This window comes from Zalophus californianus, chromosome X (genome assembly GCF_009762305.2).
Source record: "Zalophus californianus isolate mZalCal1 chromosome X, mZalCal1.pri.v2, whole genome shotgun sequence".
Lineage (NCBI taxonomy): Eukaryota > Metazoa > Chordata > Mammalia > Carnivora > Otariidae > Zalophus > Zalophus californianus.
The window spans coordinates 71968595-71981669 of NC_045612.1; the positions used below are offsets into that span (position 1 = coordinate 71968595).

The window sequence follows — 13075 nt, forward strand, 5'->3', positions numbered from 1 at the left end:
ACTCAGTAAGCGTGTTGAATGAACACGCGGATCGTCAGTAAGTGGTTGCAGAGCAGGGAGGCTGTTCACTTCTTGGTGAGAGGACAGCAGAGTGAAAAGCGGGGGAAGGAGCTAAAGGAGAGGAAGTGGCTGGAGATGAAAAGGAGTCATAACTGATGGAGCAAGATCCCAGGGGAAGTTGCAGGCACTTCAGAGCGGAAGCTCTCCCTAAAACAGAAAAGAAAATTCATACCTCAGGTTTGGGCCCGGTCAAATCTCTTCCCACCGAGGAGGAGCCAAAGGCGAGCGCGGCCCTTGTCTTTTGTGGCGCACCTACCACGTGCTGCGGATATGCAGACCACTAAGACACAGTTTGTACCCTCAGAGAGGAGTCAAGGACACGAAGACAAAAAGTGAGGGGCGCCTGGGGGGCTCAGTCGTTAAGCGTCTGCCTTCCGCTCAGGTCATGATCCCGGGGTCCTGGGATCGAGCCCCGCATAGGGCTCTCTGCTCTGCGGGAAGCCTGCTTCTCCCTCTCCCACTCCCCCTGCTTGTGTTCCCTCTCTTGCAGTCTCTTTCTCGCGGTCAAAATAAATAAATAAAATCTTTTTTTTTTTTTTTTGAGGCAGACGAAAAGAGATAAGGGCCATAAACCGTTCCAAGTGTGGCCGAGTGCGAGGGGGCAGGCGTAGCACTTCGGGGCACAACTACTGCAGCTCCACAAGCCGTGTTTGACTCAGCTCTGCCCCTTACGAGCTGTGTGGCCTCCTTGGGCCTCCGTTTCCTCTTCTGGGAAAGGAGAGAACATGAGCACCCCTGTCACAGGGCGGTTTGGGGCACTAGGTGGAGGAAAATGGGTAAAGCCCTTAGCACGGTGCCCGTCACACAGCAAGTACAAAATGAAGGTCAGCTGTTGTGACGCCGAAAGGTCTGGGACAGGGTCTCCCGGCGCCAAGGAAGGGACAGTCGAGGCGACCTAAGAGGCAGGAGGGAGAGAGGGGGCACATGAGTGGGGGAGTGGGAGAGGGAGAAGCAGGCTCCCCGCCGAGCAGGGAGCCCGACGCGGGGCTCGATCCCAGGACCCCGGGATCACGACCTGAGCCGAAGGTAGCCGCTCACCCGATGGAGCCGCCCGGGCGCTTAAAAATACTAAGAGAAGTCTTGCGGGTAAGCAAGATGGGGAGGCAGCAATGGGCAGGAAAAGAGGCGTGAGCAAAACCACGGGGCTGTGATGTCCCGGGCTGGGGCGGCTGGAGGCAGGGGACACGGGCCAAGGCCTGGTGGCAGAAGGGCCACGCTACGGGTCTTGAGCTTTTCCCCGCGGGTAGCAGGGCCCCATGGGAGGCGGACAGCGTCAGTGGCCGGTTCTGTGGGCTACGTGGAGCATGGCTGTGGGCTCGGCAAGGCCAGTGAGGACAACACCGTCCGGCACGCGCCCCGCAGGCGGGTGTGAATCCTTGTTCTCGAGCCCCCCACCCCACCCCACCCCACCCCGGGTCCTTGGAGGTACAGGGACACTTGCGCTTGGGGTGCGGGCGGTGGGGCGGGGGCAGGCCCCGCAGGCGGATGACACGGCGACCGCGGGCTCGGCTCTGCGGAGGAAGACGCAGCCGGGGCCTCGCTGGGGAGGACCCCGGGTGCTTCCATGCAAGTGGGGGGAGGGGCTTTTCCACGTGTGGGATTTGCCCTTGGGGAAGTCCTGTGTGCGGTGACAGAAGGTCCTAGAGGTGCCAGGGCACTGACTGGGCGGATACAAGGCCGGATGGAACCGAGGCCACGAACTGCTGGGCGGGAACAGGCCTGAAGGGCCGAGCTTGGGAATGCGGACACCGAACGGATCCTGCCGGGGCCCAGACAGCTTGGTGCGCTTCTCCCCAGCTTCGACCCTCATGGTTTGCACTTCTGCAAGGCTTCCTGACACCCTGGGCTTCCAGGGCTTGGCACCAGGCAAGCGCTGTCCCTGTGGAAAGGGCCCCGTGGCCTTTCAGCTCAAGCCCGGTGTCACTTCAGTCCCGTCCTTTGCTTGAGCTTGAGCCTTGCCCCCCTACCCCCCAGGCCTGCTGCTTGGCTGCCCCCTCTCCTCTGCATCCTGATCTGTCAGCTTCGGCTCGGAGCGCGCCGTTTGCACAAAGCTTTTGCCTTCATTAGGTAATTTGTAGCCGCACTTTCGCCTCACCAGGAGGTTGGCCGTCTGTAGCCGGACACAACTTTTTTCTCATCATATCACCCGAGGAAGGTTTTCACGCAAGGCCGCTCGGAGCTGAAGAAAGCGCAGCGGAGCTGGGGAGACAGCCCGGCCCCGACCCCCGGGGGGGAGATGGGGCTCTGGCCAACTGGTCACAGCAGAACTGGGGGGGGGGGCAGTGGTTTGTCTACCTTGGGTGTTTGAGTTGCTCAGTGGCTTCCCCCTGTGGCCGACTTTTCTCCAGCTGAGCCTCCAGTGTGAGGAAGGGCAGCTGCCAAGACAGACTGCGCCTCACGGCGGTGGGGGGACAGGGCCGGCTCTTTGCTCCCTTTGCCCTTGGGAGCTGGATGCCCTTAGGCCCTCAAGGAGCATTCTGGGGACTCCCTCCTGTCGGGCTGCCTTCTAGCAAATGAGAGAACGGGGCAAAGGAGTCAAGCGCCACGACGAACAGGTCAGGAGGAGCCTCCGGCCCGTGGCTCAGCCCACACCCGCCAGGGCTTCTGAGCAGCCATGGCTCTTGAGCGCAGTCACGGCCGTGGCTCCGCAGGCTGGTCCCCAGAAGCTGCGATGCCATCAGCCAGGTCACGCGCGCCTGCTCTCGGCGCGCCTCTCTTCAGGGGGCCTGCCACCTGGGGCCTAGCCTGGGCCTGGCTCCCCCGTTTTGCCCTGAGCTCTCAGTGGTTTCTGGAAACACGGGGAGCCAGCAGGCCAGCTCGGCCGCTGCCACATTCATCACTCAGCTCCCCGCTGCGAGTTGGGCCCCTGCTTTCTCCGTAACAAACACCCTTGCGGCAGCAGGCGTCTCCCAGCTTGTGTACCTTTGCGGGAATGTCAGCATCTTGCCACGGAGAATATGGACACGCCTCTCACCTGGCTGGTGCCGTGAGGCAGTGTTTGGGGGCCGTAGTGGAAGACCAAGCATATAGCTTTCACGAAGGACCCGGTACAAGCACAGTGGTCTGAAACCGTCCAGAAGAACAGCAGAGTCAGTCAGCAGATGGTCACTAAGGAGAGTCTTTTTTGAAGATTTTATTTTTGAGAGCGAGCGAGCATGCGGGCGAGGGCAAGTGGAGGGATGGGGAGAGGGGGGGCAGAAGCAGAGGCGGAGGGACAAGTACACTCTGCACTGAGCGTGGAGCCTGAGGTCGGGCCTGATCGCCCGACCCCGAGGTCATGACCTGAGCCGACGTCAAGAGTCGGATGCTTCACCGCCTGAGCCGCTCTGGCGCCGCTGGGTAGAGTCTTTTGGACCCCGAAGTTTTGAGACTTCTTCCCACGACTGTGCCCCCACCCTCCCTTCTCGACCCCACGAAGAAGGCCTCTGAGCCACACTCAGTTCATTGCAACTATCGTTTATTAAAAAATATATGTCTCCTTGGAAGGAACACTGGTAAACCAACTAGTGTCATGCTTACTTTGAATCTTGATTTCCTTCCCTGGGAGGGGCAGAGGGTTGAGCATCACTCAGAGTACATGACTTAACATCAGGGAAATCAACACTCCCCGCTCACCCCCCTCCTCACCAGAGTCACCATCGGCCATCACGTCATCCCTCTTTGCCTTCAATCCAGTGTACTGCCCAGGTAAAGCTGCTGCCCTTTCTTTCCCCTCATTCTGTGCCCCACACTGTGCAGTTATAGCCTCATTATGCTGGTAGGAGAACTGTTAACAGATTTCCTAAACTTGGCTGGTAGCACTCAAAGCGCCTTTGACATGGCATTGTGCGCCACTGGTCCCAACGCCATGGGCTGGGAAACCGTGGACTCAAGCCCAGGGCCAGGCGTGTCCACGCTCTTCTCCCCTGTGTAATGCCCGTCGTGGGCCGAGGGAGGCACGGTGGCTTCAAAAAGAGCCCGGTGGGGGCGGGGCGGGGCCTGAGCCACACCTGCCACCTGCACTTGTGGTCAGAGAAGAGACTCCCCCGACCGCAGTCACTGCCTTCTGACTGGGAAAAACCAGCACGGTTTCAGGTCTCACCAGCAAGGGAATCTTAGCTCCACGGGCCACGCGGACGGCCTTAGAGTCCACGCTCTTCCTGAAGCAACAGTAAGCTACCAGCTGTTGGTGCGGGCGCTGGGGTAGGGCGTATGGAGCAGCTGCGGAAAAAAACCCAAAGCCAACTTCTCATCACACGGCTGGCCAGGCCCAGGACGGTGCCACCGTCCCAGCGCAGAGCCGGAAGGCAAGTGACTCCCTGTCCCCGGTGCTGCGCCCCACGGAGGGACCTCTGGGGGGTCGGGTGCGGCCCCAGCCCGGGGAGCAAAGGGACCCACTGCGGAGCAGAGCCCCAGCTCCCGCTCTCGGCTCCCGGCAGCCCCCGCATCCCCTCCGCTGATTGGACGGCCACGCCGGGTGCACCTACTCTATCACAAGGCCCGGCTCCTCCACAACGTCATGAGCCTTTAAAACACTTGTCAAATTGGATTCTACGCATTCACTTAAATAGTAAAAGTAAAATTTGGAATAATGAAAAGGCTGACACGGTAGCACAACATGGTTTTGGTTTAACAGCAGCTTAAAAATGAACAAAAAGGAAACCTCTCATGCAGACACATCGGGTGGCAGAAAACAATAGGCAATTTAATCTGGAGCACTGTTAGCCATTCTCTCGCTTTCTGCACCCGGGACTGACTGTGCCTCCCGGGTGGCAGCTGCTTCGGGGTCCCGTCCCCAACCCTCTCGCCCCCAGAGAAAAAGCCCGCTCGCTGACCCCGACCTAGAGACAACCTCAGCTTTCAAGAGAATGACCAAACGCGAGTGCCCTTGGTACAGCACTTACTACCACTTTCGATCCCTCCCCAACCAGCTGGGATATAAGATGCCATCTGATTGGAATATGAAAATTAAAGCATTTCTCTAATAACACAGTACCATTGATGAAGTCTCCATAGATTTTCTAGTCCAAATGTGTGTGAATATATATATATTATATGAGAGTGTATAATATATATATATAATAATTTCTATATATTTTATATAAATTACATATATATATCTATATATAAATAAGATACTTTCTGTCGCCATACGTTGCACCGTTCAGCGCTGCGTGACGGCAGCGTGAGCAGCAGAAATGCCCGGGGGCATCTCGGCACGCGGCACACCGAGCTCGCTTCACAAGCCGTGCAGCTGTCCAGAGCCTGGCTTTCCGGCAGTCCTCCTCTCGTCTCTTCGCTTCTGCTTGGTTTTTATGAAAACAATGACTCTGATGGATTTGCACCTGTGCTAGCGCTTGGGAAAGGTCCATGCAGGAATGGGCACAGTCACGTGATGAGTGAGATGGCATCATCCCAAAAAATAAACTAAAACAAGATGAAAATTTAAAAAAACAGAACAGGACTAGAAAACTCAATTTTTGGGACATATCTAAAAAAGGGGACAAGAACAGTAGTCATTTGTTCTCCTGGTGGGGACAGGACTGAAGAGGGAGGAGGGAAGAGGGACTTGATGTCTTCTGTTCACAAGAGAGTGCTTGGTGGGGATTCTTCAGAGTTTTTCAGGGGATGGGACCCAAATGTAGTGCCCAGACTGGTCCTCGATGATTTGTTTGATCTTGTTGTAAATCTCTTCCAGTGAGTCACCCTGTACAATGGCTAAAGTGAAGAGGAAAACAGAATTATTAATGTGCTCCACAGCACCGCAACCCGGCAGTCCGGCCTGCCCCGACCCCAGGCCCCCAGCTCAGCCTGGCAGAGATGCCCGCACAGCCTAGGGCAACGAGGGAAACTGGCAGGTGCTCTCAGCCCACGGCCCAACGTCAACTTGCCGAGACAGTGAGACTAAGTGGCAATGAACGAGAAAACAGATTGTTCAAAAAATGTTTATTGAGCACCCACTAGATGCCAGACCTCGAGGCTCATGCTGCTCTTGGCAGCCATGAGGCCAGCAGCTGGTCATTGTAAACAGCCTCAGTAGAAGATTTGGAAAATCCCAGTTATCCAGAGAAAGAACCGAAAGAAACGGTTTCTAGCAGGAGGCAGTGCTCCCGGGGCCACCACATCTGCTCTATGTCAGAGGTCAGCCCGGAAAACGAGGGCACGGACGTAACAGTAAAGGGAAGGTCCGAAACCCAAGCTCTGAGAATATGGTTACGTATCCTTTCCCTACTTCGACCTGGTGGCACCAGCAGCTGGGGTTTACTCAGCACCAACCTGCACATAAATGTCACTGTGCTTTATTTTTTTTCAATTTTTTTCTTTAAATTCTAATTAGTTAACCTATAGGATAATATTGGTTTCAGGAGTAGAACCGAGTGATTCGTCACTTACATACAACACCCAGTGCTCAACCCAACAAGAGCCCCCATCCAGCCCACCCCCCCCACCTCCCTGTGACTGCACTTTAAAGGTAAGCAACATACTACAGAGAAATTTTAACAACCTTTTAGGAACTGACCTTCTAAAATAGGTGGCCATATACACACACGCACACACACTGACAGACAACTTGAACACCCCACTGAGGAATCATCGTCATCAACAAACATGGATTCGGCACCTAGAACACGCACAACCGAGTACTACACTGGGAGGAGGAGTTGGGAGGGAGAGAAGCAAAGTAACATAGGGAGCCTCTAATCTGGTAGGACTATAAAGACAAGATGAACAAAATGATCCAAGGCAGCGGTTGGCGGTGGTGGTTGATACTACAAACTGGCTAAACACTGGATGGAAGGAGCTTGAGTATTCTGCAAAGGTCTGACCTCCAAAGCGTCCAGAAACTCTGTGCTGGGTACCTAAGCCTTTTGGAGACACTTGGAGGTGTCTGGCTGGTCCCATGTTACCCGAGCCGGGCAGCAGGGCTTCTTACCTGTGAAGTATTCTCCAAACTCCTGCTCCAGTTTCATGGCTTTGTCATAGATCTTATTTGCTTGTTCATATGTCTGCCGTCGGTTCATTTCCCTGCCAAAGACGGGGAGGAAAAATGGTACCAAACTGGATTTATGTGTGTTTTTTTTTTTTTTTTTTTTTTGAGTGAGCGCATGAGCTCGGGGTGGGGGGAGGGGTGGGCAGGTGCAGAAGGAGAGAGAATCTTTTGTTTTAAAGATTTATTTATTTATTTTAGAGAGCACACAGGCAGGGGGCAGGGGGCAGACGGAGAATCTCCAGCAGACTCCCCGCTGAGCGCGGAGCCCGAAGCGGAGCTCAATCTCACGACCCCGGGACCACGACCTGAGCTGAAACCAAGAGTTGGACGCTCAACTGACTGAGCCACCCAGGTACCCCTGGATCCTATATTTTGATTAACATAAAGGATTGCTCCCAGGCTCCCTGAAAATCTGCTCAGCTGCCCTATGAGAGCAGCAGTGGCCCATGGCTCAACATCTTCCCCAAACTTGCCAGGTTTACAAAGGGCAACTAGAATACAAGCGCAGGCACTCAAAGCAGAAGGAACCCTCGGGGACCAGCTGGGGTGCAGACTTGCCTTGGAGCTTCCATGGGGTCTTACCCCTGCCCGACAAATCAGTTTATTTTCTTGTTCCTTTCCAGGGCCCTCTCCTAGCTGGGAGCGTCTGAGGCTCGCAAATACTTACATAAGCGCTTCAATGGACTTGGGCTTGATGAAAATGGCAATGGGGTAAAGTTGTGCTTGCTGCAGCCTCTTGATAGCATTGCCAGAAACATCTAAGATGCAGTGCTTGCCCTGAAAAGGCAAAGAGTTGTTATCAACCCACCCAGTCCCTGTCTACCCAGCCCCAAGCACGTACCCAGCAGCAACCCAAACACCTGCCCAGAGAGGGGGAACCCAGGGTCACCCAGAGAGGCCTAGAAGATTCTACTGCTGAGACACCCAGGGCCCACATTTTGCTCCTACTAGCCAGAAAAGGCCACATCTGCAGAGGGGTCCCTATGCGTGTCAGTGACACGCTGGGGTGAGCTGCGTGGAGGAGACACAGCCACCTCCATCCAGGGGCTGGGAACACGCAGAGCCGGCGTGCCGCTTGATAGGCCCTGTGCCAGGAGGAGGCGGACCCTAATGGAATGTCAGTGGGGACATTCCGGGTTTTCCTTTGACAGTTGTATTTAGCAGGGCCATCTCCTCTCTTACCCTCTCTGCAACTGCCCGCACCGACTGGATGCTGGTCCCATAGAGATTATCATTAAATTGGCCTGCTTCGATGAACTTGTTGTCCTGAATATCCTTCTCCATCTGTTCTCGGGAGACCACGAAGTGGTAGTCTTGTCCATCCACCTCATTATCACGCCGAGGCCGAGTGGTATCTGAAGGAAGAAAGGAAATGCTGTGTGGCCCAAGGACAATGACCTGCCCCAGGCCAAAAGAGATGACTGGTTCCTCTCTCACCTGGGCCCCGGGGCCACGCCAGTATTTTCCAGGTGAGTGGCGGGGGAGAGTAGCTGAAAGAAGTGTGTCTTGCCTACTTCTCTCTTTTTTTTTTTTTTAAAGATTTTATTCATTCATTCATGAGAGACAGAGGCGGGGAGAGAGAGAGAGAGAAGCAGAGGGAGAGGCAGGCTCCCAAGGAGCAGGGAGCCCGATGTGGGACTCGATCCCAGGACCCCGGGACCACGACCTGAGCCGAAGGCAGACGCCCAACCATCTGAGCCACCCAGGCGCCCTTGCCTACTTCTCCTGTAACCACCAGGGTTCACACACAGGGAGCTATTTGCTTTAGTTTAAACCGGACCAGAAAGGTAGGGTTTCCTGGGCCAAAACCTGGCAGAAGATGCCAAATGTGGCACGGGAGCCAGCGAACCTAACAAGCTGTCCACGGGGCCGTGCCGACACCACTTGGACCAGACCCCCCATTAGTCCAATCCTTCCCGACCATCACCACTCAAAACTTCTCTCCAAGGGAGGAAGCAGGCCAGCCTGATGGCTTAGGCCTCTCAACCCCATCAGCCCTGTGGGAATCTACTGCTGCCTAATCTCTTCCGGAGCACTAGACCCTGTTCCCAGAGAACCCTAGTACTTGGCCCCACACCCTTTCCACAGAACATCAGAGTAATTGTTCCCAGGGCACTAACGCCTCCCTCCCAAAACCTTCCTGGGCTCTTACGTGGCACACAGGATCCAAATTTATGCGGGAACTCCGAGATCAGGTCATCGTTGACTCTGTCCTTCATTGGGCCCAGGATGATCACAGGCCTTGCATAGTGAACTGGAGAAAGAGAGCATGGAGGTCGTGAGCAAGGCCTCCCACCAGACGGCCTCTTCTACCTCCAAGTCTGCCTAGAACACCGCGGCTCTGGAGCCGCCACTCAGACAGGGCAGAGTGTCTGTGGCCATTCCCTGGCTTTTAACTACAAAGACATCAAAGAGCCTTTAATTTGAAAATATCTAAGTCCAGGCCAAGTCTGAAATCAGAAGCATCTCCCCTTCCAACAGATTCAGGAGAAATCTCTGCATGGGCACCAGCAGCTAAGCAAGGTTTTTTCCTGAGGAGCCTCTACAGGGAGGGACCGGGACCTTTCTTTTGGAAGCGGTCACACCCACTGAGACTGACCCTTGCCCTCTTTGTCAACCTGTCCTATCCTCTGAAAGGCACCGGGCAGCAACAATGGTATGGTGAGGGGTGCACACTGGGTTTCCTTCCCCATTTTCTACAACAAGAGGAAGACGCAGGAGAGGAGGAGACGCCCAGGGGTGGACATGCGATGGGCCCCACCTTCGTACTCCCCCACGCGCTTCCCTCCGCCCACACGGCCAACCACTGCGTTGGGCGCCACGACCACGAGACCAGCTTGAAGGCAAGACTCTCAGAAGGGGGCTTACTTTCTTGCCGTGTCACTGGCTCATATGACAAAATTGCATCCTCTTGTCCTTCTGCAACAAAAAAGGGAGACATGTTAGCACTTTGTAATCTGCCTCCCTGTGTCCTGGTCCCCCTACAACACCCCCCTCGGCCCCACCTCTGCCAGAAAATAGCCTTGTCAATGTGGTACTTGCTACCCCCTGCCCTGTGGGCCTGTCTGCTACCCACTGGCAAGAAAGCACAGGAAGCCCTTCACCACCCCTGGGACAGGAGTCCTCTCATTCAGCAAAATATCGCTGACCAAAGGGACATGACCCAGAAGCCATGAAGCCTCCACCCAAAGCCACCCTCATTTCTCAGGAACTTTTCTTATAGGTAACAGTCAACTGTCCTCAATTACCCTTCTTGCTCTGGTAAGAATCACAGGGAAGCTTCAACTGGTCCAGAAATATTGCCCATGTCCCCTAATCTGCAAGCAGGGGAGTCAGGGCACTCATGCAAGCTAACTTTGCGCTCTTAAGGGTCTACCTATCCCCCCTGCCCTGGAAGAAATCTCCAGATAAGTGGCTCAAGGCTGGGCTAAGGTCCCCAGTCCCCTTTAAGAGCAATGCTGAGCCCTGTTCTCTCCTCATGGTAGAGCTCCATACATCCTAACAGTGATGAACTTGGGGTGCCCGGGTGGCTCAGTCGGTGAAGCGGCTGCCTTCAGCTCAGGTCAGGATCCCGGGGTCCTGGGATCGAGACCCACGTCGGGCTCCCTGCTCATCGGACAGCCTGCTGCTCCCTCTCCCTCCGCTTGCCACTCTGCCTACTTGTGCTCTCTATCTCTCTGTCAAATAAATAAATAAAATCTTGGGAAAACAAATAAACAGTGATGAACTTTTCCTAAAATAGTCACCAAGCCACTTGGTTCTGGGTGCCTGGAGGCCCCCAAGGGGCTGACAGCAATGCTGGGGAAGGCAGCAATATTTGCATCAAGCCCCAGGATGCTTGCTCACAGGCTTCCTCTGAGCCTAAGACTCATGGGCAGATTGTACAAGACATCTAGCCACAGCTCCCGAGAGGCCAGGGCTCCCGAAGTTCGTGGGGTTCCAACTGTGTCTTCTCTGGCTTGGTCACAGGATCTCTGAAGGAAACCTGGGCAGTTACCGGATCACTTAACCCAGCAAAAAGACAAAGACACCGAGCCTTAACCCGGGGGGGTCCTAGAGACCCAGAAAGGCAATTCAGGACAACAGCCCACAGGAGCCATTTGTCTTTTGGTCTCTAAGCAAATCTGTCAAACTGGCAGCATTTACAGCCCAGGATGCCCATGGCAGGGATTTACTCACTGGCAGCTCACCCTTCCCGAGGCCCCAGGGACGGCTTTAAGTCAGGTCCTGGCCAGAAGGGCAGGCCTTATACTCTCCTTTTAATTCATAGCCTAAACCCCACCCCATCAGGACAAAATGGCCACAGCATTTCCAGGATCTCCAAGTGCACATGGCTAAACGAAGCACTAGCCTCTGAACAGAAATGGCAGCCATGCAACGCGGGAATGAGGATGGCTGGGACACACGGTGGAGCCACACGACATGGGGGAGAATGACACACACTTACTGGAACTGCTTTCGCTGTCACTGGTGTTGGATGTCACTCCCTCTGCAAGCCAACAAGAAAGAGACTCCGATTCAGAACACACCACTGAGAGGTCACACGCGGCACAAAACTTATTTCCTCCAGGAGGCAAGACACCGAGCTGCCAACCAAGTCAGGCCACAGGAGGCCTGCCACGTCCAGGCTACCAGCTGGGAGGCAGAGCTCCAACCCTGAGCCCCTGGCCACCTCATACTTGTCCCCAGAGCATTCTCGGTCTGCCAAGGCCCTCCCTGTACACTACAAGCCTTCCATTCTTCGGCAGCATCCTCTTCATCTGAATCAAAACAACGGACTTGGATGGTTTCCAAATCCTATCTCAAAATGCATCTCCCAAGGCTAACAACAGGAAAGGAAGGGCAGTGACAGTAGCAAAGACGAGTCCAGGGGACCGGGCTGCTCTTGAATTCCCTCCCCCAGACAGAATCCCCGATGTACAGAGTTGTGCGGTGCTCCAGAACTAAGAGGCTAAGCACTGGGTATGCTGAGCTGTCACCAGGGAATGAGGCTCTGACCGTTCGGTGGGACCGACCTGCCTCCGCTATCATCTAGCCTCCTCCTCCTCCTAGCTTGGCCTCAGTGGTGAGGGAGGATGCTCCTCCAACCACAATCGGACAGACGTGTCAAAACACAGAGACCACAAACACAGAACACTGGGAGGCCAAGACAACCGTCCTGTCTCAGATCACTGGGACTTGCCTACATCTGAGTGTGGGCATGGCCGCCATGCTCAAAGGAAGCACAAGGTGCAGTATGGCCCAAACAAAGGCCACCGCTCCCAAGACGACAAGCAAATGAAGATGAAACATGAACACAACAAACGATGGACAGAGACACTGCTCGTTTCAGCCAAGATGACACTGTTCCAGACTGTGATATGCTGTGGCCCCCGTAGGAAGGACTGGATGAGTCGCCAACCAAGGCTAGTTCCTGAGCAATCCCCTGAGGAAGCTCCTTTACTTTCATGCCTTTATTACTTATTGAAGGAGAGTATATGCTGACAGAACCTCCTGGCACAGCCACGTGTACGTGCACAGAGGGGACACTAAGGTGCTGTCCTCTCGGTCCCTTCATTTTTCACTCTAGAATTATTTTCCAGAGAGAACAGGTCAGAGTTTTCCTGACCTAAGGCACTAGATATAAAGGTATATATGGTCCATAAATGCCGCTGAGACCCTCCCCCACCAGCTCAGCCCCTTAAAGATGCTCTGTGGAAAGCCAGCCCACGGCTTTTCCCGAGGCCCCTGGACCTGCTGGGATGTCCCAGATGCATGATGGGTAAAGGGCTTCACAGTACTCTTGCCCCTAGTTAGACCAAAACTGCTCATTCTTAAGCCCAATTCTTTAGTGCTATGTCGCTAGGAGAAGCCAACCAGTGGGCACCCCTCCCCTCAACAACAGGCTAGAGATGAGCTGAGTGGTCACCCTTGGAGAAGTACGTCTTGCCTACCTCATTTCTAAGGCGGGGCCCCAAGATGGCTCCCCATCCCTTCAAGGTACAAAAGGAAAATACAGATGTGAATGATAGGCTTTTATTAGGGTACCAGGGATCCAGAGCAAAA

General features: G+C 54.8%; 1 protein-coding gene across 7 annotated transcripts in view; it reads right to left on the reverse strand.

Annotated features, from left to right (window-relative positions):
* Window positions 1–3502: 3502 nt before the first annotated feature.
* DLG3 (discs large MAGUK scaffold protein 3) overlaps window positions 3503–13075 on the reverse strand; it is a 54524-nt gene continuing 44951 nt past the window's right edge. For 5 of the 7 annotated variants that reach the window (XM_027608794.2, XM_027608791.2, XM_027608798.2 and 2 more), the window contains 7 exons: window positions 11478–11519; window positions 9899–9949; window positions 9183–9284; window positions 8213–8385; window positions 7698–7807; window positions 6974–7065; window positions 3503–5757 (listed from right to left, as the gene is read on the reverse strand). In XM_027608794.2, coding sequence (XP_027464595.1) covers window positions 5651–5757; window positions 6974–7065; window positions 7698–7807; window positions 8213–8385; window positions 9183–9284; window positions 9899–9949; window positions 11478–11519 — 677 coding nt within the window. In that variant the 3' untranslated portion in view covers window positions 3503–5650. The remainder of the gene's footprint in view (window positions 5758–6973; window positions 7066–7697; window positions 7808–8212; window positions 8386–9182; window positions 9285–9898; window positions 9950–11477; window positions 11520–13075) is intronic. The other 2 variants (XM_027608793.2, XM_027608795.2) reach the window with 1 other exon arrangement.